Here is a 24,828-nt window from a genome sequence, read left to right as displayed (position 1 = left end):
ACATCTTTCTTTGAGATGACAAAAATTTCAGTGGAGCTTGACGCGTTTGCTGCTGCTGCTGCTGCTCCACTTGACACACGCGGAGGCGCCACAAGCATGGAGCAAAATAGAGAGAGAGAGAGAGAGAGAGAGAGAGAGGGAGAGATGACAAGGCGCCTTATCAACTATGCAGCGCTTTGTCTAAAATGATTCCCTGTGGGGGAGATGAGGGTGTGTGGCATGCCCCCTTTGCTAGCTGCAACCTGTTATTCGCTGGCGTCTTTTGTTGCGCTTAATGAATTTTACGTAAATTTTACGAGCGCTGATTTCTGTCAGAGACACCAACAACAACAACACCAACCACTCACCATCCTCCTTCCTTAACCCAACGCCCCAGCTATTAATCTACACTTTAGCGCAACCCTTGTTCGTTAGTTGCCTCCAAGTGTGTGTGTGTGTGTGTGTCTGCTTATAATGACAAGTTAGCAACAACAACAACAAGAACAACGAGAACAACAAGTTAGCAAGTTATCCTGGCGGAACGTGACATCCTCACATTTGTTTGCCCTCAACTTATGCAAATATTTTTCCAGTCAAGAAGTTTTTGTTTAATTGCGTATTTTGAGTCGAATTACGCGTGTCATAAAGCAAGTCTATGAAGCTTACCAAGACAATTAACCTGCTCTTACTCAAGTCAGCGTTATAAATGTTGGCTACTGTCATTGACTTTACTGTGCGCAGATTATACTTAATAAATACTTGAAAATTTTGTTGAATTTATAAATGGGCGGGCTGTTGCTCATTTCAAATGCTGCACATTGCGCGCCAAAATGGATATTTCACTCGTAAAATGTGTGCATACACTAGCAAAACTATCGCATTCAAATGGAACATATCGATGTTCAGAATGTTATGAAGGAATGTTATTTACATACATATGTTAACTGAACAGAGTACTGTTTAACATTTGAAATTGATACTAAGCGGGTCATTTAAAAGTTGAATGCGCATAAAAACGAGTAATAATTGTCGCTGTCAGTAGGTAAACAAAAGATATATTATGTTTATTTTAATTAAGCAAACACGAATTCAAATCGACACGATTAATGAAGAAAGAGAAATTTAAAGAATTAAGTTTCTCGCCTTTACGGCGTTTGTTTATAAGTACACTTTTTTCTTGAAGACTAAAATCATTCTTCATCCATAATTTTCTATTTCCATTTCGGAGCAGTTGCCGCTTCTATGGTGGATTGCCGATAACCACCATCAAAATATATCAAAGCTCATTATGTTGATACCGGTGCTTAATTTGATAACTATCGATATATGAAAATGGTTCTTCAGTTCATGAATCGAATCAGTACCGGTGAGTTAGCTCACAGCAGACTGTCATTCAGAAGAAGAGCGCGTAAAATATTGTCAAATCCAAATAGTAAGCAGCGTAAACAAACGCAAATAATATCTACAAACATGTTTTAATTTGCAGTGCACCATTGGGCAACAATTGGCATTGGCTTTGGCTTAGGCTTCGGCACCGTTACCCTGTGGCACCTCGGCAAATTGATCCGCGATCAATTGAAGCCGCAGAGAGAGCTTCACGAGGTGTTCATGTTCAATGAGCTGCGCTACCAGTGCCTGCAGGAGCACCGCAAGCACAACCAAGCAGGCACCAAATGCGTTTGTACGAACGAGTACTGCGTGGATCGTCTGGTGGATCAGATCGTCCAGGAGCTGGGTCGGGCCAAGTATAGCATCGACCTGGCCATGTTCACCCTCAATTCGGTGAGCTTGGAGCGCGCCCTGTTGGCTGCCCACAGGCGCGGCGTCATCGTGCGCATCATCCTCAACAAGTATTCGTCATCCTATGATCTGAGTGCGGCCATCAGCCGTATGATTACGTTGGGTGTCCTGGTGCGAACCGTCACCTCCCGCTACATTATGCATCACAAATTCTGTGTGATAGATGGCTGTGTGCGTGTCGAACAGATTTGCCAGCGCAGGCGCAGGAGTTTTGGGCCACCACAGCCCACACTGATTAACGGTTCCCTCAACTGGACGGACAGCGGCTGTACCTCCAACTGGGAGAGTATGGTAATCAGCACGCAACCTCAACTGGTCAGCACATTTGAGGCGGAATTCAACCGCTTGTGGAACTCTTTGGAAGCCAAAAAATTGCCCAAACTTGTTCAAACTTCGCTGTGAGAGCAGCATACAATTCTCGACTTTAATTCGAATTATTCGTTTGTTTTTGTATAGTTTAGATGCTCAAGTTCCTTATGCTTAACATAGTTTCCTGCATCTCATTTACAAATGTGATTTTAAATTGATATACAAATATATAATAAGAAACATGCCAATGAGTTGGAAACACACAAATTACGTTCCAGACAAAAATGAATAAATTGCCATTTTAAGTTACAAAAATGTATTCATCATTTTCATGGTTTCATTTATTGTTAAAGATTCCCATTAGATTCCATTCTTATCGCCCATTTTCGATAGAAACACAACTAGAAGACTATATCTCATCCCGATCACACTTAAAGAGCCAAACTTATCGATATTCCATTATTAGAGAACGCTTGCCAAGATGAGCATCACGCTAAATCCGCGCGAATCTGGCGAACACATTGTGCGCCATGCAAAATATTTAAAAGTGCTGCCAGCAGGCATCGAACGCCTGGTCGAGGAAATTGTGAGTGGTGTAATTGGTAAGTGAACATCAAGTATACATAATCATATATATATAGACATATGACATGTGCTCTCAGCCAAGCGCATCGATGTGGAGAATTTCTCGCAACACGAATTGCATCCGAGGAAGGAAGATTTGCACGCAGCCAACTGGATTTTCATAGTGGATACACTGAACTTTTGCTTCTGGACACCAAGTGAGTAATGCCATATGATTAATAATCGATATTAACTGGAGTTGTGTTTAGCAAACTACACCAAATACAAGGTAAATGGCTACACCGGCTATTTTGCGCTGTGTGCTGCGATAAATCGAGCCATAGCCGATGGATTGGACATGACGAATCCCGAATTCTACTCCAAACTGGACCTGGACACGTTGTCGCACATATTCCGGGCGGATGATGCTGCCACAAAGATGCCGCTGCTCGAACAGCGCTTGGAGTGCCTGCATCAGGTGGGAGAGCGTCTGCTGGCCAAATGGAATGGCCAGTTTGAGAATGTGGTCAAAGCAGCCAAGCATTCGGCTGTGGAGTTGCTGCAGCTGGTTGTGGCCGAGTTTCCCTGTTACCGGGATGAGGCTGAGTTTGCTGGCGAGCGTGTCGCAATTTGGAAGCGTGTCCAAATTCTTGTGGGTGATTTGTGGTCCTGCTATCGTGGCGAAGGACTCGGTCACTTCAGTGACATCGAGAAGGTGACCATGTTTGCGGATTACCGCGTACCCCAAGTCCTGGTGCACTTTGGCAGCTTGGAGTACAGCTCCGAGTTGATGGAGCTGCTCAAGCAGGACACCATTCTACAAAATGGCGATGCCAGGGAGGTGGAAATACGTGGCGCCTCCATTTACATCATCGAGCAGGTCAAGGATCGCGTGCTGGAGATACTCAAGCAGAAGCATCCCGATGTCGATGCTCGTAATGTCAATTCCATACTCATCGATCAGTATCTCTGGGATTATAGACGGGAACATGCCACCGAATTGGAGTACATTCCATTCCACAAAGTGCTCAGCATTTACTATTAAATATCTTGACTTGATTATAACGAAATAAACAGATTTATTGTCCACTATTCGACTCTAGTTAATGGTCTAGAAAGCGCATCAACGCTGCGACTTTCTCAGTTTGTCAATGTTTCCGCTTATAGAAAATTATATTGTCATTGCATAAATGTTGTTTAAATAATTAATGAAAGAGATAACAGCTTCTTGTTGTCGAGAGAGATAAAGTGTGCCGAAAATAACAAAGAATGATTAAAGAATGAAATCTCTTAATTATAATTATCCCTTGTCGAAGCCTAGTTATATACTCGCTAATAAGGCATAATTTTTAAAAATAAAATAAATAAATAATCTAATTGTGTTGAGTGAGTTGGTTCCACTTGAAGAAGTTTCACTGTACTTATTTTGATGGACTAACCGGTGCTCTTTGGCGGCATTCCTGAAAGGTATTCCACTGGCTATTGACTTGAATAAATGCTTGGCGTTGTCTGCGTTCAACCAGAAATGATGGAGAAAACATAAAATAATATATATTTATATTTATATATACATATATATAGTCGTATGTATGTGTGTGTAGACAGACACGAGACACATTTATTTGCACAGCGAGACATACATACATATGTAAAGATTGATAAGCGACAATTAGCTGGTTAAGCCAAAAGGCGGTCAAAAGTTTAATGTTACCCGTGTTGGGGGTAGAAAATGCCAACCTCAACGAGCCCGATTCACAGTTGACGTGAGCTCTTTGGCGCGAACGGTTGTCTACGGTTAACTGCGACTAGACTAGTCTCCATCTCCGTCTTCAACTCTTTCTCCGAGTATTTCTCTAGACGGGCACAGATTGATGGTTCTCCCCCCCCAATGAGTGACGAATTTGTCGTGTGAGCCAAGAGCAAAATGCAAATAACAAATATAAGAAGATAAAATCATATGATAAGATTAGGCTGACAGCCAAGTGATAAAAGTGGATTTAGTGCAGCTCCAAAATCGGCAGCTGCTGCACACGACTCAAAACCAAATACCAAAATCCGGAAAGAAATTTGAGTTTCGTCAATTTAGGTTGCAGTACATTGAACTCGGCTGTGGCGATGCCAAGGGACGCGGATGATGCTGGTGGTGGTGGTGGTGGTGTTGGTGGCTTGTGCCTGGAGTGGAAGCACCTCAACTACTATGTGCCCGCCCAGGAGCAGAGCAACTACAGTTTCTGGAACGAGTGCCGGAAGAAACGTGAATTGCGCATTTTAAATGACGGTAAGATCAGACGCTGGGAAACAACAACAACAACCAAAACAACAACATGCCCAAGTTGTCCAATCCAAATAATTGTGGTGCTGGTGGTTTTCTCTCTCTCTCTCTCTCTCTCTCTTTCTCTCATTGTCTCTCTGTCTCTCTCTGTCTCTGTCTTGCAGTCAGCGGTCACCTGAAGACGGGCGACCTCATCGCCATTGTGGGCGGATCGGGGGTGGGTAAAACCACATTGCTGGCAGCGATTTCGCAACGTTTGCGCGGTAATCTAACCGGAGATGTGGTTTTAAATGGCATGGCCATGAATCGGGATCAGATGACACGCATCTCCAGTTTTCTGCCGCAGTTTGAGATCAATGTTAAAACCTTTACCGCCTACGAGCATTTGTATTTTATGGTGGGTCTTCCTGCAGCCACAGTCCACAGCGCTGAATTAAACCCGTCTTATCCACCTAGTCCCACTTCAAGATGCATCGTCGCACCACCAAGGCGGAGAAACGGCAACGGGTCACGGATCTGCTGCTGGCGGTTGGTTTGCGGGATGCGGCACACACACGCATCCAGCAGCTGTCTGGCGGGGAGCGAAAGCGTCTCAGCCTGGCCGAGGAACTCATCACAGATCCGATCTTTCTGTTTTGCGATGAGCCCACCACCGGTTTGGACAGCTTCAGTGCCTATACGGTCATCAAGACATTGCGTCATCTGTGCACCCGCAAACGCATTTCAAAGCATTCCCTGACTCAGGTCTATGGCGAGGACTCCTTCGGCAGTGATGAGAGCCACAATGGCAGCAACTCCTTCGAAATGGAAATTATGATGGATAACAAATCGAAAGAGAGCCTCCTGCTGCCTGAAGCGATGAAGGATCTGCCCACGCTGGACATGTTCAATCGGAGTCCAAATGGCACCACCAAAAAGGCGGCCATCTGTTCCATCCATCAGCCCACATCCGACATCTTTGAGCTCTTCACGCACATCATTCTCATGGATGCCGGACGCATCGTTTACCAGGGACGCACCGAGCAGGCGGCCAAGTTTTTCACAGAGTAAGTGCGAAACACTTTCCACTACATGGAAAACGTTGTGCCTCTAAAAATGCAGGCTATTCATTTCTTAATTCCTAGTTAGATGTTTCTAAATTGCTTATTAATTTTGACCCATTTTTTTTATTCTATTATCATATATTAAATATGACCATAACAGCCTGGGCTTTGAGCTGCCACTGAACTGCAATCCGGCGGACTACTACGTCAAGACTCTGGTGGATAGCAAGGGTGCGGAGAGTGCTGGCGAGCTTCTTCGCGCGAAATATGAGCATGAAACGGACGGACTCTATAGCGGCAGTTGGCTGCTGCCGAAGCATTATAGTGGTGATTATCTGAAGCATGTGCAGAACTTCCGGAAGATACGCTGGATATATCAGGTATATCTGCTGATCGTACGCTTCATGACCGAGGATCTGCGCAACATCAAGACAGGACTGATTGGCTTTGGCTTCTTTATGATCACCGCTGCCACGCTGTCGCTGTTGTACTCGGGAGTTGGTGGATTGACGCAGCGCACCGTGCAGGATGTGGGTGGCTCCATCTTCATGCTGAGCAACGAGATGATTTTCACGTTCAGTTACGGTGTCACCTACATCTTTCCCGCCGCCCTGCCCATCATTAGGCGCGAGGTGGGCGAGGGCACCTACAGTCTATCCGCTTACTATGTGGCTCTGGTTGTCTCCTTCATCCCGGTGGCCTTCTTCAAGGGTTATGTTTTCCTGTCCGTCATCTATGCATCGATATATTACACAAGGGGCTTTCTGCTCTACATCACGATGGGCTTCCTGATGAGTCTCTCGGCCACCGCGGCCGTTGGCTACGGCATCTTCCTCTCCAGCCTCTTCGAGACGGACAAAATGGCATCGGAGTGTGCGGCACCATTCGACCTGATTTTTCTCATCTTCGGCGGCACCTACATGAATGTCGATTCCGTGCCGCTGCTTAAGTATTTCTCCCTCTTCTTCTACTCCAACGAGGCGCTGATGTATAACTTTTGGATTGACATTGACAACATTGGTAAGCTGCTCTGACATTCAAAAAGATTTGCACTCGATCAAATAGATTATTCTCTATTAAAAAATTGCACTGCCAACTAATAGTTATATATTTTCAATACTTGTATTTTGGACTCTTCCTCCAGATTGTCCGGTCAACGAGGATCATCCGTGCGTGAAGACTGGACTGGAGGTGCTGCAGCAGGCGTCCTTTCGCACCGCCGACAACACCTATTGGCTGGATTGTGTTAGCCTTCTGATGGTGGCATTGGTGTTTCACATTGTCTCGTTTACGCTGGTGCGTCGATATATAAATCGCAGTGGTTATTATTGAGTTGGGCTTTTATTTAATTTTTATGCTATTCAGTTTGACAATTGCTTAGACGCATTTCTATTTACCTAGTTAGTAGTTATAGTGCCAGCCGAATAAAAGTTTTACCTTATATATAATATATACTATATATATATATATTTGTATTCATTTTCATAAGTAGCAATTTCAGTTACAAATTTCAAATTGATTGTGTTTTCAGCGAACAAATATTGCAGTTCATGTTTTTAATTGTATATTTACGTATATAGTCGTTAGTCTCTATTAAAGTACTCTAATATGAACCGATTACCGCGAACTAAATAAATTAGGCTAAGCAAAAACAACCCAATCAGTGTGGAACATTTTGCAAAAATAAATACAATATTAGCATATCTAACAGGCCGGGACGTTTTGAAGTGCAACAATAAAATACAATTTAGCTATCAAATGAAATTTGTCGCTTTGCCTTGGCGCCAGAGTCGCCACCATTGGTTGCCGTTGGGACGTTGTGCAGCTTGCGGGCGGAACTGTTGCTGTTGCTGTTGCCACCGTAGTAGGGACTGATGTTGCGCTGATCCTTGCCGGTGAAGTTCTTTTGCGCCGAGCGTCGCTGCTCGCAGTGCACATTTTCGCGCAGCGCCAAACTGCCCAAATTGCTCTTCGATGAGCTGTTTTGCAGCGAAGGACTTGGCTGAATAGGCAGTTGCTGATGCTGCAGCTGTGGCTGCCGCTGCTTGGCGAACAGCTCCTCCGAGATGCGGTCCATTAAACTGGACTGCGATGCGGAGGCAGAGACTGATGTTGTCACAGTACCCTGACTCAATTGGCTGAAGCCAAACGAGTCGATGGAGTTCTCGCTGCCAAACAGATTGTGAATCGAGCCACCATCAGCAGCGATCCGCATAAGCTGCGTCGATGTGGAACTCTGGGACAAGAGCAGCTTGCGTTGCGCAAACTCCTCGGGTCCAATGTAGCCGGACAGACGTGTGCCTGTCTGCCGTTTCGCCTCACTCTCGTGGATGCGTGCCTGCAGATAAATGTCATCCGGTTGCTTGCCAGCTATCACGCTGAACGCATACTTTTTGGCCAACCTGCAGAGGATTGGGTATATATAATATATGATCACTTAAGTACTAAATATCGAGTAGAATACGCACCGCAGCAGAGTTTCGCTGTTGCTGGTGGTGTGGCCCTGGTGGAACTCCTGAAAGATGCGCTTAACAATGCGCGCCAAGTCCGCAGCATTTTGACGGAAATTCTCGTGTTTGGCGGATATCTTTCTGTCCTGCAGCGCCTGCGACACGGCCCACAACAGTTTCTGCAACGAGAAAGGCAATTAGATAGTTGTAATTTAGAGTTTAGGTACGCCCTCGTATTAGATTCAATTGAATCTTTTTGTTTTTACTTTTTGTAAATAAATAAATAAATAATTGTAAACAAGTTTGAAGAGCTCACCTTGCGCTGATTGTCCGTCATGGCGCTTTGGGGCGTTGCACTCATCTCCGAATGGGCACGTTGCAATTTGATGCCAGTTGGCGTGCTGCAGCTGGCCAAATTGCTGGTGCTGCCACTGAGGCCGTGGCCAAGGCGAATGCTGCTCGTAGTCGTCTGCTGCAGGGAGGCGTTTGGCGTTTGTTGCATCGCCGTCGTGGAGGAACCAGCTCCAATGCAAAAGCTCTGACTCTTTATCTTGAGAGCGCGTGGCGTCAAACCGATGCTGCCGCGGAAGAGCTTGTTGCTCTGACTCGCCAGCTCGGCGACATCATCATCCTCATAAGCGTTGCGCTTGCGCTTGAGCAGTGTCTCCAGCTTATTGCTAACGCTGGCAGCAGCAGCAACAGCAGCAGCGGCACATGCCACACTCTGCTGTTGGCTGCCATTGTCGGGGGAAAAGAGTGCTCGCTTTGACCGCTCCACGCGATTCGCAATCTCTGGCTTGAAGAGCGGTTTGGGTGGTATTAGTGTCTGCTGCTGTTGTTGCTGCAGCGACTTGGCCGGGCTTTGGAATAGCGCGCGTTTGGAGGTTTCACGCGATGGACCAGGCTTGACGAGATCGGTGCGATAAAGGCGCTTGCGCGCCGACGAAGACGGCGTTTTGCGAGCTGCAAATATGCAAGGGAATTCAATTTCATGCAGCATCAATTAAGGAATATATATAGGAATGTATAGCTTTGATTTTAGCATTTAAATATCCAAACTATAAATAAACAAACCTTTCTTTTTGCTGCCAGGTGTTTTGCGTTTTGGTGTTGCTTTTCGCTTCCGTTCCTTTCTGCAATATAAATTGTTTTAGTTCATTTCCAATTAGTGATTGTAAATAGCAGCGACTCACTTCTTATCCAACATTATTTGCGGTCCAATGGAACTGTTCAATTTGATGGAGTTTGTGGCCAAATTGGCCGATGAGAATATGGCTCGCCGCTTGGCCAAGTGACTAAGCCGGTTGCCTGGTGATTTTGTGAGCATTCTGCAAGCGTGAAACACAATTACAATTAGTCAATAGTTTGTTTTAACAATAAGTTTACGACTCACTTTAGGCGCATATTGCGCTTTTTGGCACTGGACGGCGATCGGACATAGGAAGTGGCAGTCTCTGCGCCCACATAACGCTCTACCACCGACAAGCTGAGGTATTCATTTTGTTCGGCTGCTTTGTTTAAGTTGTAGCTGAAAACAATTCCAGTTAAAAAGAGTTGCTTTTTACTTTAATTTCTCAGTAAAGGCTTACCTCAGTCCATGTTGTCGCACGCCGAGGACTTCACGCCAGCTCATTGACTGAGTTTCGGCCAAGCTGTGCGTGGGCTTCAGCAGCGAGGCTGTGGCACAGATGCCACTGTCCTCGATGCTCGATGGCAGCGTGGGTGCAACTAGAAAGTTGAGCACAGTGGCTTTCATGCTGACCACCGTGCTGATCACATCGATATCCGGCATGGTCACCGTGGGCGGCGGACGAACACCCTGCAACGAGCGCCGTATGCGACGGTAAAGCTCACGTTCTCGGCGACAATTCTCGATGAAATGCTGGCGGAGATCGCTGCTCGCGAGCTGAGCATCCATTGTTGTCTGCTCGTCGACGAAACTAGACTCGGTGGGCGCTGTGAGAGAGTAACGGACGCTAGCATTGTGACTCAACGATGGCGCCTCGCTGACGCATTGACTCTCCTCCAGCGCCTCGGGCAGATCCTCGAGCGTTGCGCCCAGCCCCTTGTCCGATGGCTCATCGCATTCATCCTCGTCACTATCCGCAAACAAGTCGGGCGAGCGTTCGTTATTGATTTTCTTGTATATAAACGATTCCGACAACTGTGCCGCATGCTGTGGCAACTTGCTTTGCGGCTGCGATGTGCTTGGCGCCTCGCTCAGACTCTTGATTTTGCCATCAAAGGATAAGGTGTCTGTTGTGGTTGCTGCAACAGTTGCACCAGTTGTAATTGCAGTTGCCGGCATATCGACAGCATTGCAGCTATTCTCCTCGAGGATGCAGTTAAAGAACCGTGGGAAAATGGTTAACCCAGGAGCAGAATCCGGTTGCTTTGCTGATTGCCGCTGCTCCTTCGGTTCGGGCAATTGCAGATGCTGCAGCTGTGAGCCATAAAGCTGCTGATTCACCTGGCCATAGGGACTGTCGCCAAAGCCACGAAACTGGGACTCTTGGCTGCTTGTCTGGGAACTCACTTTGTTGTTGTTGGCAGCATTTGTTTGGGGCGTGCTCAGTGATTTGGGCTTAAGCAGATATGGTAGATTCATGTTCTCCTCGTCAGATATTTGGCAATCATTGTTATCACTGAGCGAAGACTGCAACAAATTCGATTTGTATTTTGCATTGTAATTAATTGATTATTGTTAGATTAAACATTTTCAACTGCTTCTCACCGCGCTGCCCGTGGATGGATCCGAATCGTAGCTGTTGTTGATCTTCAGCGAGTTAATTGCTGCCATTCTCCACGGCTTCAACTACAAATTAATCATTAATTATTTAAAATGCAACTTAAGTTTTAATGTTTTGCATTGCGCTTTTTTGTCCCGATATATTTTTTCTTTTTGTACAGGCGCGTTTCCAACAAAAATAGAAATTGGGCTTTGCTTATAGCCAAAAGCACAGCGGGCGGGTCTAGGGATTTATGTACACCAGGGAATTAGGTTCAAGCATTTGCCTGTGAATCGGGATTAACTTGATGCATTTACCTCTTGAAATGTGGCACTTTTTCACTTTATGATGCGGCAACATCAAGCAAAAAACGCGCGCGCATTTGTTGCAATTTTCTCTCTCACTTTCCCTACTTTCACCAATTGTTAGTGGTGGGCGTTGCTTTAGCAGTTATTGCATTAATATTCGTTTAATTAGCTAAACATTAAATAGTTATATTTAATAAGGAAAATATTGTTTTTGCAAGTTGTGCGTGCTGCCTGCACGAACATCTGTCACCAAGAAATTGGCGGCGGCTCTATGCATGTCGATAGATGTCATGTATATCGATACTTGCAAGCAAACGCCGATATACATATATACTGAATGAAAACGATACTACTCACATTAAGGGTATTGCGCCTTATTTTGTATTTCACAATTGGTTTTTATTTCAGTTTAAGTTGGTTTTTAAAATTAATTGTCAATAATGTGTATTGAGGGGGAGTGTTGAAAATATGTAAAAGATCAATACAACATTCCGATTACTGATGTTAATAACAGGAGATATCGATACTGCGCTCGATATCTTTACTTAAGAATACATTGACAAAATTCTTCTTAGTCTAACCGCCAAACCTAGTGCATCACTTTTATTGGTATCGGTGTTACCGTTATCTTCGCCGGTGCCTTTGCTGCTGCTGCATCTGCTGGAACACTGCATTTATTGTTTTGGTTATTTCACACAGAAATAAATTGCTTCTAAGATTCGCAATAATCAGAGTTTTACCGTTTTCGTCACATACACACACATGATTGTTTTTGAAGTTTACAGTGCAGCCTCCTTTTACTGCTCTGCTCACCGAAATAAAGTTGCATTGTAATTGTGGCACATAAAGAACGTTTGTAAGATTTACTGTCGACGATTCTGTTTTAATCATGACGCGGCTTTTCAGCATAACCTTAGTTTCATTCAACTTTTTCTTTTATGCCTGGGCCCATAACCTGTTGGGTTTTTAAAGCGGCAAAAAGTGACGCACTAGGTTTGGCGGTTAGACTAAGAAGAATTTATTCAATGTATTCTTAAGTAAAGTTATCGAGCGCAGTATCGATATCTTCTGTTATTAACATTAGTAATCGGAATGTTGTATTGATCTTTTACATATTTTCAACAATACTAAAATAATATTTACATGGACTTCACATAAATTAAGCACTCTTGACATACGAATGTAAGACAATATTCAAACCAGTGCATGCAGCCCTGGTTTAACAGCTGGGGACCAGAAAATACACTGCATCACACATCCACCACTAATAGGGATGGACGAAAACAGTTCACAGCTGTTTTCTAATGCACTCATCGAAATCATCGATTAATTTTAGCAAAACAATAAAAAAATACTCATCATATTATTATGGAAAGTACAACAAGCGCTAGTAAACAACAGTAAAACGCATTCAAAGCGTGCCTCAATTGGACAGTGCGATAATAAAGCTGGCTGAGCGGACAACAAAGTTTCTCTTGTTAAACTACTGCACCAAAGTACATGTACATGCAGTACTTTGCTCTGTCAACAACTACGCAAAATGCCAAACAACTGATTTGCTAATAATATGCGTGGAATTGAGGGCAAAGTTGTTGTGCTTGGCTCGCGAGGTAAGGTTAAACTATTTGACAATTTGAAGCACTTCAAGACAGTTGGGTGTATCTCATCCCAGTATTTAGCCCGTTACTTGCAGTGTTTTTCAGCGCTATCACTCAGATAACAGATACTAAAGCTGAGCCTGCAGTTTCTCGCGCTCGAATCGATAAGCAACAGCCTTGAAAAGCTTTGCGGGGCAACGGTAAACTACAACTCCAGACATTTGTACAAGAATCGCAGAAAAGCAACGAACTTTGGCCATTTTTTTTCGTGCTTTTGTGCACACTTGTAGTTTGCTTATTGTACAGTTCTTTTGCAAGGTCAGTTGGCTTATGAATTTCAACCACACATGCAAAACTCACATAACACGCACACGCACATATACACACATATTATGTGTGTTTACAGTGCAAATGGAATTATCCCCTTGCATTATATTAAGCCTTGGTTGTTGCTTAAACTGTACTTTTTACATTATAAAATGAGTCAGCAACGATATCGTATCGTCTTCTGGGGATTTTCGCAATAACAACTATAGCAGAGAATCATTTTTATTTGTTTTGTTTACTGTTTACATATAAATGTGTGAACATAATTCGGTTACCGTTTTCTTATCACCTGTTTATGACTAGTTGTGTCTCAATTGCACCTTTTGTTTTCTTTCGTTATTTCTTCTATTTTTTTTAAGTAGACCTCACTTTGTTTATTTATCCGATAAGTATTATTTGTACGGCCATTTGTTTGTGCCGAGTAGTAAAATTTTCTAAAAATAGATGCAGAACACAAGAATGCTTTGCATATTTGGAGCTTAGATTCTATTTCGTAAATAATTCGTATTGCTGATGGAAAAGCAATAAGTATTAAATGAATTAGTGTGAATCATTTTAGTTGAATCTGATTCGTAAATAATTTTTATTGCTTAGCAACAGGCAATATATAATGTCTTTGTTGAATGATTGCTAAAGGGTGATTTTATATGTTTGTATTTATAAGTGATTTAATATCTTCATAAAAAAAAAATAGCGACTCATTTTAGTTTGTTGATATGGCAAGCTAAACCGAACATTTCTTTGATAATAAACTCTCTTTTTTTTATATTAGTTGATTGCTGCTTATCTTTCAAAATGTTATATTTTTTGTTGTTTCAGGCGTGGGCAAATCACGTTTAGTCATCAAATACATTAAGAACGCTCTCCATCGCAGCGAGGAGCCGACGATAGCCGTCTCCTTTTTCACCTGCAACATCATCCTGGAGAATGTCAAAATTAAACTACAAGTGAGTAAGGAGGGATTGAAACAGTTGGATTTTATTTTATTTTTTCTTCTCTTGCTTGGATTTAATGTTGTTATTTGTTGGTCATTTTATTTGCGTTTTCTTGTTGATGTGTTTTTTTTTTATGCTTTTTGGTCCAGTGCACTTTGTGTTTATTGCCTTAACTTTTCTCTCGGTTTGTTTTTTTTTTTGTTTTTATTTTTTTTATAGTTTATTGATAAGCTAAAAGGAGCTTTCTCCCTAAGCTAGGGTTGCCACCCCTATCACAAATGGCTGCTCGTATATTCTGCAGCGCGATTTTGATTTTACTTTTATATAGCATAAGTATATACATATATATGTTTGTATTTACGTATGTTTGTATTTACGTATGTTTGTCTATGTATGTATTTATGAATTCATGTAGAGCGCATAATGGCAAATAGTTTTTGGTGGCGCGTTGTGCACAGATTATTAGCTCTTTGTTTGGCTTGCTTTCTGGATATGTCGTTGCCCCAAATTTTTATGAAGATTTGAATTGTGCAGAACCATAAAGCTGAGCGCAGAGCAGTATGATTGTTATTATTGTTGTGGGAAAGCGAAAGCGAACGCATATAAAGACCGAAATTGCAGAATAAACGCAGAATGGCTCAATTAAAGTTCCAAGTCATGAGTGCTGAACCCCAATTGTGTGCTTGGTTTTTCTTTTTGTGTTTTTTTTTTTTTGTGTACTTTTGTGCTTTTGTTGCTTGCCACTTTGATTGAGTACTCATATTCCACTTGAAATTGCAGATCTGGGATACGGCCGGACAGGAGCGTTTCAGAGCCGTTGCACCCATGTATTATCGGAATGCGAACGCAGCCATTTTGGTATTTGATATGACACAATATAAGACATTCACCGAAATTAAATCATGGATACAGGAGCTGCATCGCAATGTTCAAGATCCAATGATACTGACGCTCGTCGGCAACAAAATGGATATGCAATCCCAGCGTGCCGTCTCACGTGATGAGGCTTATCTATTCGCCAGCTCTATTGGCGCCACCTACTTTGAGACATCCACCGAAACGGACCAGGGACTGGAGCAGGTCTTTCTGTCGACGGCGATGGGACTGGTGCGGCTGGCCGATGAGGGCAAGAGTCATTCGTTGCGCTCCTTCGAGTCGAGCGATTCGCTGGCGTACACCAACAGCAACACTGCCTTCAGCTACACAGCCGCTGCCCTCGCACGTAATCCGGACAGTGCGGCGTTCCGGCTGCCCTATGTGCACATTGGCATACCGGTGGACGGGCAGGATGTGAAGGCGACGGGCGAGGGTCGTCTGGAGACGCCCTCGTGGGCCATCGAGCACATTGCCCTCGGGGAGGTGGAGAAGCCGCGCTGGTGCTGCTACTAAATGGAACAAGGAACGGGGAAAGAACAGGGAAATGCAGCAGAGATTCTGTTAACTGTTTTCTAAACCAATGTGATGCTAATTAAACAGGTTTACTCTTTAGTTATGCGCTCCTGCACTCGAATCTAAATCAAATCCAAATACAAGACCACTCCATAAAAACAGTAAATATAATAACAAACAAAACAACTGATAGGATAACAAGCACTGCAGCCTTGGGGCAGCTTGTTGTTGGCTTGACAAGGAGCCCGCATTTAATAGACACCCACACAAATAAACACAGAAACACACTCTCCTCAAACTCGTGGCTGCTAATTGTAAGCTAGTTTTAAGTTAACTAATAAGTGTAACAAGCAAATGCCTAAATGTATATTATTTATAAATATTAACAAGCAACGGCATTGCATGAAGCTCACTTGACTTGAATGCTTAATCACATACATATTAACAACACAAACAATCAAACAAACAAACACACTCAATTCATGTACAAACTCGTACTTTATACAACAAATATATATAAATACTTATATAAACAAATATACATATACACATACATTTATATATATATTTAAACTGACTTGAACATATAAAAGGTATGCATAATGTGTTAGTGGGCCACGCCCGAACTTAAGCACTTAAGCTAACGCACCCCTGCCTGCTGCAAATGCATTAACTTGGCCATTAACAGCAGTAACTTGTCATGTAATTGGAATTTAATGTGCCGCAGAGCCAAGGGTTACAATTGCCAGAGCAAACAAGAGAGTTAAGTAGCATTCTAATGACTTATCTAGCAGCTTTATCAAGATTTGCGACGCACTCGCTAACTGAGTTTTGTGGCACTTTGGATTGGGTTGGGGGTTGGGATATGGTCTCGTTGGATGTACATAAAGCTTTGGCCATGACCAACTTGCCGATTAGCTAATATACAAAACTTATGGTCAGTTGATTTCTTATGTATAAATAATACGCGCAATTTAGCGTAAGACGCCGATGTTAAAGCCAACGTCAAAAGCACAACACAACACAACTGACAACTGACAAAAGACCAAAACTCATTCAAGTGTCATCAACACATTTGCGAAGCACTGGACCTGAACCTTAAATCTCTTTCATCTACTGCTGCCCGTTACTGTTACTGTTACTGTTTGCTGCTGATGACGATGCTGATGCTGATGATGATGCCTGTTTGTGAAATTGAAGCTGGATGAACCACAGATGCCTCCCGCTAGGCTGGCTGCAGGATATACTTTGGACCACTGGGCGAGCGCATTGATTTACCATTAGGCGACAAATGAGTTGACTCGACTTCGTCGTATACCCTGTCATCATCAAAATGTCAAATTGATGCCATAAATAAAACCAAAGCATTTCCATAGGAATTATTCTCCAGCAGAGTTCTACAGGGATCTACAATCAGAACAAACATGGATTTGATTCTAGACAATACGCCATTCTTTTCACTCAGCTTACTAAGCCTGCGGAAGAATGCATCTTTCTAAAAGCCAGTGGTTTTCTATTCTTAAATTTAGTGTACATTTGTCTAAACTGAAGAGAATATATATCCATGTTGTGTTTTTTATTTTTTTAAATGTATATAAAACTCTTACATTAGCTTTTTTGTTACTTATCTTAATAACAATGATTAGTTTTTAAGATTAGTAATTGTAGAAATGCGCTATTAAATAAAATTCATTCATTTCGAAGTAAGTTACACCTATTTAAAAGATAGTGAATTGGTTGGTGTTAAGTAGGTGTGACAGGAAAAAATGAATATGTATGTATTTGATACGAAAACGTTGAAATAAATATGTTTTCTTTTTTTAAATATATATTATTATTAGTAAAATTAAGCACTCAAGAATATGCCAGAGTTTGTAAGCTAAACTACTTGCGACATACACCGATGAAGTGAAATGATTTCACTTTTAAAGGGTGAATGAACTGCAAGTCTCATGAAGAGAGAACAATAAGCACAGAAGTTATTAATGAAACGCAGACAAAATAAGGTTTCAAAATGTTTAACATTTTATAGATACTTTGTGAGAGTCCTCGACTAGAACGTGCACTGTGCTAACTTCCAACAGAGCATTTCCTAGTCGAGCACTCTCATAAAGGAAGCGCTCTTGTTGTGGCTATGTGTTGGTGCACTCATCCGGAAGCGATGTTCAAATGTACTCACACCTATCTTAATACGAACACACACAGACACACACCTATAACCTATACCTATACCTATACATAGATTGTGGCGACATGCGGTGTTCGGAGTCAAATGTCTTTAAATTGTGGCAAGATGGCACACACTAGGCCACAGCTAACCACACTGCACCGCATCACCGCACAACGCCACAAACACACACACACAGACACATACCACACATACACACACACACATATTGACATGGCTGCTAATGGTGCTTAGACGGCAGACTTAATGATCTAGAAATGCATCAATGTAATCAAAGGTCACGCAGTCAGAGGACTCGGCAGGCAGGCCACTGGCATTCATGTTTAGTATCATCAACTACGGCGACTTTTTGAAATTTACAGTTGGCTTAACCGCACCCAAATTGCTTACTTTATTTACATATGCGCTTGCAGGTATTTACCTACACACAGCTTACACTTGATAACAGGCCAAAGTGCCACACTAAATTATCGCCCATTAGCAATTTGTGGCCTGGCAGCAACTTTGATTGTATTTGCCTTAGAAAGTAAATTTACTTTGTCCACGAGTCAATCGTTAATCATTAGACAAAGGTAAAATATCATATACATATATATGTGAGGTTAAGATATATGTTCTTTATGTCAGCTTCAAATGTGTTTATATTTAAGCTACTCAAACTTAGAATATAAATAGATAAGCACATTTCTCTAATAGTTTTGAGTACTCCTTTTTTTTGATAAAACATAATTTTTTCTACAATCATTGAAGAACCTTTTTTGCGGGAATTCCCCACTGGCTACTTTAGTTGATATATTTTAAGCTCTCAATGAATTTGGTTGCCAATCTTTTGCGCCTGTTTTCGCGTATTTTATTTAAGTATTTCAGATAATAGCGAAGAGATTAAAATAAAAAGAATTTCTATAGCATATACACACATTTATAGTACATGGATTGTGTGTGTTATATGTTCAGCTCGGCATATGTACGAGTCTCTTTAAGTGTGTGTCTGGATGTTCCATGCATATACGCTTAAATTTCTCAATGCCACATAAATTGAAAATACAAACAAACAAACACAAATCAAATATGCAAACGAACGAAATTTGCTGGGTGTTTGAGTTGTTATTGTTGTTGTTGATTGTTGCTTCGCTTCTATTGTATTGATGCGAGGTGTTTATGTCAAGCTGCCTCATCGAACACCCCATTCGCCACACCCCGCACCCGACTCCTCACATCCCCCACACATCCCCTAGCTGCGGGCATTGCCGCTGCCATGCACATGATTTTGAATATTTAACAGGTGGCAAGGTTTCCGAACTGCAGCTCAGTGCGCTCGTTGCTGATGCATACTTTATGCCGGACATCCCCCTAACCCTTGATATGTGAGTATAGTTTGGTGGACCATGCATTTTCCGTTTGGTATTTTTGTATTTGCAACAGCTGTGGTCAGAACAGCTTAGAAAAACTAAACACAAAAAAAAAAACTTTTGGGAAACACTTTTATCACTTGTGACATGGATAGATAGATTCACCACTTATTTGCTGTTTGCCCATGCAAATGCGAAACAAATAGCCACAAATTCCAAATAAATCAAATTCAAATTTATTTCTAATGCAATTGCGTATTGCTTTAAGCTACTCCACAGAACCCATTATATACAAACAAGAGGCAACCAGGCAAAAAAAACTGTGTGCGGAAAATTGTTGAAATATACCAGCTCTTGGCACTGACAAGTTAAACGTAGCAGTCGCTGACATGGAAAAGACCACAGCAGGGAATGCAGCCGGAATGGAGAGTGTAGTAGATGTAGTAGAGAGACCAAGACAACGACTGAGAGACTTGAGGTGGTTGAGGATGGTGGAAGTGGAGGCCCTGGGTTGCAAGTGCTTGAGCAGCTGTCTCAGGCTTAAGTCCCAAATGCATAGACAGCTGCTCAGCATCAGCAAGCAAAGGCAATGTCAACGATGGCCTGATGGGGGCGGTGGGGGTGGGTGCAGCAGTAGGGTACAGGAGCAGGTGGGCTTAGGGTGTGGCAGGCGACGAGTGTTGGCAGCTTGAAAAAGCAATCCAAATGGAATTTAATGCCATTTTAATTGAGCTGCATTCCAATGTCTTTGCTACCGAATAAAGCACAGTTGGCATGATGTAACTCTGTCTCTCTCTCTTTCTCTCTCTCTCTCAGACTTCCTCTCTCTCTCTCTCTCTCTATCTCTCTCTCTGACTGTCTGTCTCTGCTGTGTGTAGTTTGGATTACAATTTTTTGCAGTCCGGATTCCCTTAACTTATTTATGGTAAACACGTTGTGTTAAGAGGTTTTCCCCTTGGCATCGCCCAAGGAAGTGAATTCGATTTGCATTTCATTCAATGGCTTGCTTCAAATTGCCAATTGCTTTGAACTTGCTCATGTTGTTGTTGTTGTTGCCACAAAAATTGTTCAGCTGTTAAATTGTATCAATTTAAGTTTTGAATACAAAACTCTTAATTAATTACAAAAGTTGCTATAAATTGCACAGTGTCAAAATTTTGGGCAACTTTTAATAGAGATTTGCAGCTCAGCTGCTTATTGTACTCATTTTACAGGAAACGCGGAATTTTGCGCCCTTAACTGTTGTACACTGTTATTGTTTGCTGTACACTGGAATTGATGTGCAGTGCCAGGCGAAAACACAATTTCAATTTATCATAATTTGCTCGCAAATTACTTTTTTGCTTGCGCCAACTCATGTTGCCAATTTGGTTGCGAGCGAGCTGAAAGGTGAATCAGGTACACACCTTTCCCATCACCACTCACACTCACACACACACACACACACATACACATTGTAGTAGTAAATGGAAATGGAAGCTCAGCAAATATGGCAGCCATTAAAGTGATAAACCTCAAGCCAACAGCTGCGCAAACACATTGGACCCCATAGGCATTTTCATTGTGCACCGTCACACTCTTCGTGGGTGTGTATTTATTTGCGTGTGTGTGTTGGTTGATGTCTGCTTCGTTGCCTTTCTTAATAAATATACAGATATATACTGTACATGTGTGTGTGTGTGTGTGTGTCATACATAAGGGCTCAATTCTAGTCTAGACTCGAGACGGCGTAACTGTGCCAGCAACTTCATTCTTGCCACACATTGATACCCTATCTGCGATTTAATAGGTAAATGTGTCGCCATTTGGGGCCTAAACATGAAACCGTTATCGTTACTGTTATTAAAAGCCATTGAATTTTAAAATTAGCATAGTCAAAGCTATTATACGCATATGCCTGGATACGCTCGAAATCTCTTAATGATTATTGCCCAACTGGGAATCTGTTCAAGTGGATATCCATTGGCATCTTGAACGATAATTTTGAAACAATTTAAGTCAAATTAAATTTGAAATAAATATAGCAAACATGGTTAGCATAGCTTAAAGATTTTGGTATCTTCAATGTTTATTTTTAATAGTTCCAAGCAGCCAGAAAATTATTGGAAAATGAAAATTCTCAAATATAAATCAGTTGCTTTGCTATCATCTAGCGAGTGTGTAATATAACGATAATTAAAATAATGTAAATATTTTAGTAATTATCTTATTTAATTTTCCACGTGTTCTTTTTCAATTATCATTTAATAATTCTGTTTTCTTTTGGGTAGCTCTTAGTCGCATATTCCCTATGCTTATTTGCATCTTTATGTTTTGCTCTAAACATTTTACAGATAAAGAACCGCCCACTCGCAGACTCAATCGCACTGGCTCACGCACTCACTCACTCGTGCACTCATTCACACTCGCACTCGCACTCACAACAAGCGACGAGCTGTCATAAAAATTGAGAAATGTAACTGCGATGAGTGTGTGCCATTTGGATGTTGTTTTAGTTGCTGTTGTTCTGCTTCGCTCGTTATATTCACTTTTGCTGTCAGTGGGTATGCTATCTCTTTTTGTGTGTGTGTGTGTGTGTATGTATTGCTTACCTCCGCATTCCATTTACCTTTTTAATTGTTTAGCTGGGACTTCTAACTAAGACGACCTAGCCGACTTTTTCTATGTACCGCGTTTCGAGCACCCTCGAACAAAAAACCGTGTGGCCTACAAAAAAATGGTCTGTCATTGACTTTGTCAGCTGGCAACAGGTTTGTTTTTGTCGCTGTTGCTCAACTCAAATTGTAGATAACAAGTGAATGAACTGTATTAGAATTGGGCACTTTAAGCTGAACATTTCTTATGTCAATCCAAAGTGTAGGTCTCTCCAGGGTTCACTGATTTACACAGCATCACATCATTTGTCTGCTGACGTCGCAGATGTGGAACGTCATTTATCTGTCGGGCACTTTGCACCTGAACACGAGTTGAATTTAAATTCGATCATTCCGGTTTAATCCAGCGTATAAATTTCCTGTGTTATGGACAACGTGCAATCGGCTCTTGTCTAGCTACTGCTTTGCTTTGGGGGGAGGCATGATTGTCTGGGCTCTGCTTATTGTCTGGCTGGATAATATTAAAATCATTGTTGCTTGCACATAATTAAGCAAGCAAGTCAATGATGCTACAGCAGCAGAAACAGAAACAGAAACAGAGCACCAAGCAGAACCTAAGCCTAACGAGACCCCATAGAAAACTTGCCTGCCAAGGGCTTAACTGGAATTAATTTTATTTGTATGCGTAGTGACTATACATATACATATATATATGTATAAATGTATGTACATATATGTGTGTGTTTGTTTGTTTGAAATTTGGATTAATGCGGCAGTCTGTTGACTTTCAGCTCTGTCGCTAATTAAGCCTGTTTATCGGCGTTAGTTTGGTATTCAAGTTTCTGCCAAGTAGACATCATTGGGACAGGTATTATCAATGCGACGACTCATGTATGTATATGTGGATGTGCTTGTGCTTGTGCTTGAGCTTATCTTAAGACGTTATATGGCCAACTCGCGTCAGTCGTAACAATCAAGCACTATCTATCCATCTAGATGCCCATTCCCATGCCAACCTAACATCTCCTTCTTTGAGTGCAATAATAAAGCGATTCTCACAAATGCCACAGAGCCTTCAAGTTGCCAGCCTAATTGAGTAAATTATCCAGGGAAATGAAAATGGCATTGTACATGAGTCTGTGGAACTGTCATCGACACACGCACATACACACACACTCGCACACACACACACGCACAGACAAACACATGTACATCGAAGTGAAACATTTTCGGTTGTGTTTTGTGGTCGATGCGCAAAATCTCAAACTGCTCTCGTAAGCAAAGCAAAAAATGCAATTTGTTAACACACCCACACACGTAACCACACACCCAAACACACACACACACATCCATGTATAGAGAGTCAATTGCTTGTGGTTCGCTTGGCCAGTGACATTCTATTAGCAGATAAAACTAATTGCATGAAAATCTATTGCAAATGACAGCGACCACATGACACAAATTGCCAGCCCAGCCTAAAAGTAGGCAACACTTTTACAACACAATAACAAATTCTGTGTGTGAGTTTTGCCTGCTACTTTAATTTTGACTTTTATTTTAATTTATTGTGGTCTGCTCAACTGAAAGTCTTTAAATATGCACACAGCAATAGCAGCACGAGGCAATTTAATCACATCGGGGACATATCGCAATCATGGGCTGGTGAACAGCGCACTTTATTTATCATGATGCTATATCGTTATAAGAACTGAACAGTTGCCCGTTCAACTTTGGTTTCCACTTCTACTGACAGTTGTATAACTTTGACTTAACCTTTGACTGACTGCCGAGTCCAATAGAGCTTAGCAATTTTCTATGGAATGTGTACAGACAAATATACATTTGTATGTAACAAAAAGGAATCCTTGATTGCCTTGATTTCAAATGCATATTTGTGCGTGTTTATAAAAGCATAATGAATACAAAAGCTATTCAATAATATATCAATTTAAATTATCGTAAATCCATCTTTTCGTTTAGATAGTTCTTAGTTGTGCAGCAAACCAATAACAATAAATACACACAAATTTATAAAATATACAGATTTTGTAAAATAAAACTCAAAACATGCATTGAGTACAAATAAACAAATGCAAAAGGAGTGTCAGATATACAAAAAAAAGAAAACAAAATGAAATACATACACAATGGAATGGTCAACTAGTATTTCCGGTCCACTTCAATTCACTGGCAAACATATTGTTCGTTGTCCGTTCTCAACTAAAGTCTGAGCTTACAATAGTAATCACTATATGTGTGTGAGTGTGAGTGTGTGTGTGTGTGTGTGTGTGTGTGTAGCTTGTACAGTGTATAGATTTGAGTGTGTGTCGTTGTTGTGAGTAAGGCTGACGACTAAAAACCAAATATGGATAAAACACAAATCTAATGACGATTGAAATGTTTCATAGCTTTTTCCTTTCCTTTTTTTCTTTCCTTTATTCTCTTGCCGCTTGGAATTGCTATGCCAATTAGGTAAATTTCAAGTTGTCCAAGTTGGTTCAAGTGCTGTCTGCAGACAATTGCCCAAATCCTATTCTCTGTTCACCCAATCTGTGGATATATAGTAAGTTCATGTGAGCACTTGTTGTTGGCTGCCTGTGCAGACCGAAAGTTATTTGAAAAGGAGAGTTAAGCTCAAAGAGAGCATATGAGTGCAGTTTAGAAATTTTGTGGCCAAATGTTTATCGTATCAGGGACTTAACTTGCCTCGTGCACTGGTCTGACATGTCAATTAGACAGCATAGGTCAAAGTGAAATTTAAGTAAGTGGTACTTATGGCTTTTCATGAATGAATTTATTTCTAGCGTTTGCTAATGAACCAGTCGCAAAATGACGTTGCCATGGATGCCTGAAACCTGTCTCGCAAAGCTTTAAATTCATTTTCTCGATATTTCATACACCGTGTTTGACATGTAACACGTTGTGTTCGAATGTTGCCCCTTTAGGGGTGGTCTTAGTGAAGTGGTCGATGGTTTGTAATTCACTGATAAGTGA

At 41.8% G+C, this 24,828-nt stretch overlaps 5 protein-coding genes across 5 annotated transcripts; 4 read left to right on the top strand and 1 right to left on the bottom strand.

The window, feature by feature from the left end:
• Positions 1-1,354: 1,354 nt before the first annotated feature.
• On the top strand, positions 1,355-2,380 carry LOC6559598 (mitochondrial cardiolipin hydrolase). Its single transcript, XM_032734374.1, has 2 exons — positions 1,355-1,411; positions 1,466-2,380. Coding segments are annotated over exons 1-2 (717 nt in total). The 5' UTR covers positions 1,355-1,410; the 3' UTR covers positions 2,182-2,380.
• A 178-nt stretch (positions 2,381-2,558) lies between these two features.
• On the top strand, positions 2,559-3,744 carry LOC6560275 (queuosine salvage protein). Its single transcript, XM_001986177.2, has 3 exons — positions 2,559-2,690; positions 2,751-2,870; positions 2,922-3,744. The coding sequence occupies exons 1-3, from the start codon at positions 2,570-2,572 to the stop codon at positions 3,695-3,697; spliced, it is 1,017 nt and encodes a 338-aa protein (XP_001986213.1). The 5' UTR covers positions 2,559-2,569; the 3' UTR covers positions 3,698-3,744.
• Positions 3,745-4,436: 692 nt separating this feature from the next.
• LOC6560513 (protein brown) lies at positions 4,437-7,426 on the top strand. The gene is made up of 5 exons (XM_001986176.3): positions 4,437-4,930; positions 5,089-5,321; positions 5,381-5,970; positions 6,128-6,987; positions 7,112-7,426. Exons 1-5 carry the CDS (start codon positions 4,768-4,770, stop codon positions 7,297-7,299), a joined length of 2,034 nt encoding a protein of 677 aa, XP_001986212.1. The 5' UTR covers positions 4,437-4,767; the 3' UTR covers positions 7,300-7,426.
• Positions 7,427-7,433: 7 nt separating this feature from the next.
• LOC6560512 lies at positions 7,434-11,663 on the bottom strand. The gene is made up of 9 exons (XM_001986175.2): positions 11,464-11,663; positions 11,152-11,232; positions 10,007-11,073; positions 9,811-9,945; positions 9,611-9,745; positions 9,492-9,550; positions 8,734-9,380; positions 8,436-8,596; positions 7,434-8,369 (listed from the first exon to the last, which is right to left on the bottom strand). The coding sequence occupies exons 2-9, from the start codon at positions 11,215-11,217 to the stop codon at positions 7,715-7,717; spliced, it is 2,925 nt and encodes a 974-aa protein (XP_001986211.1). The 5' UTR covers positions 11,218-11,232; positions 11,464-11,663; the 3' UTR covers positions 7,434-7,714.
• Positions 11,664-12,819: 1,156 nt separating this feature from the next.
• LOC6561325 (ras-related protein RHN1) lies at positions 12,820-16,252 on the top strand. The gene is made up of 3 exons (XM_001986174.2): positions 12,820-13,064; positions 14,199-14,326; positions 15,095-16,252. The coding sequence occupies exons 1-3, from the start codon at positions 13,022-13,024 to the stop codon at positions 15,701-15,703; spliced, it is 780 nt and encodes a 259-aa protein (XP_001986210.1). The 5' UTR covers positions 12,820-13,021; the 3' UTR covers positions 15,704-16,252.
• The last annotated feature ends 8,576 nt before the right edge of the window (positions 16,253-24,828 follow it).

The sequence above is a fragment of the Drosophila grimshawi genome, unplaced genomic scaffold (genome assembly GCF_018153295.1).
Source record: "Drosophila grimshawi isolate 15287-2541.00 unplaced genomic scaffold, ASM1815329v1 contig_1367, whole genome shotgun sequence".
Lineage (NCBI taxonomy): Eukaryota > Metazoa > Arthropoda > Insecta > Diptera > Drosophilidae > Drosophila > Drosophila grimshawi.
Note: the sequence above shows the minus strand (reverse complement) of the source record. Positions and strands in the feature narration are given on the sequence as shown.

Coding starts and splice junctions, on each gene's coding strand:
- LOC6561325 (XM_001986174.2), top strand. CDS start 13,022: ATGCGTGGAATTGAGGGCAAAGTTGTTGTGCTTGGCTCGCGAG. Junction 13,065..14,198: donor TGTTGTGCTTGGCTCGCGAG/GTAAGGTTAAAC, acceptor TTGTTGTTTCAG/GCGTGGGCAAATCACGTTTA. Junction 14,327..15,094: donor ATGTCAAAATTAAACTACAA/GTGAGTAAGGAG, acceptor TTGAAATTGCAG/ATCTGGGATACGGCCGGACA.
- LOC6560512 (XM_001986175.2), bottom strand. CDS start 11,217: ATGGCAGCAATTAACTCGCTGAAGATCAACAACAGCTACGATTCGGAT. Junction 9,746..9,810: donor AAGCGCAATATGCGCCTAAA/GTGAGTCGTAAA, acceptor TCACGCTTGCAG/AATGCTCACAAAATCACCAG. Junction 9,551..9,610: donor CAAATAATGTTGGATAAGAA/GTGAGTCGCTGC, acceptor TTTATATTGCAG/AAAGGAACGGAAGCGAAAAG.
- LOC6560513 (XM_001986176.3), top strand. CDS start 4,768: ATGCCAAGGGACGCGGATGATGCTGGTGGTGGTGGTGGTGGTGTTGGT. Junction 4,931..5,088: donor ATTGCGCATTTTAAATGACG/GTAAGATCAGAC, acceptor TCTGTCTTGCAG/TCAGCGGTCACCTGAAGACG. Junction 5,322..5,380: donor ACGAGCATTTGTATTTTATG/GTGGGTCTTCCT, acceptor TTATCCACCTAG/TCCCACTTCAAGATGCATCG.
- LOC6560275 (XM_001986177.2), top strand. CDS start 2,570: ATGAGCATCACGCTAAATCCGCGCGAATCTGGCGAACACATTGTGCGC. Junction 2,691..2,750: donor AATTGTGAGTGGTGTAATTG/GTAAGTGAACAT, acceptor ATGTGCTCTCAG/CCAAGCGCATCGATGTGGAG. Junction 2,871..2,921: donor CTTTTGCTTCTGGACACCAA/GTGAGTAATGCC, acceptor AGTTGTGTTTAG/CAAACTACACCAAATACAAG.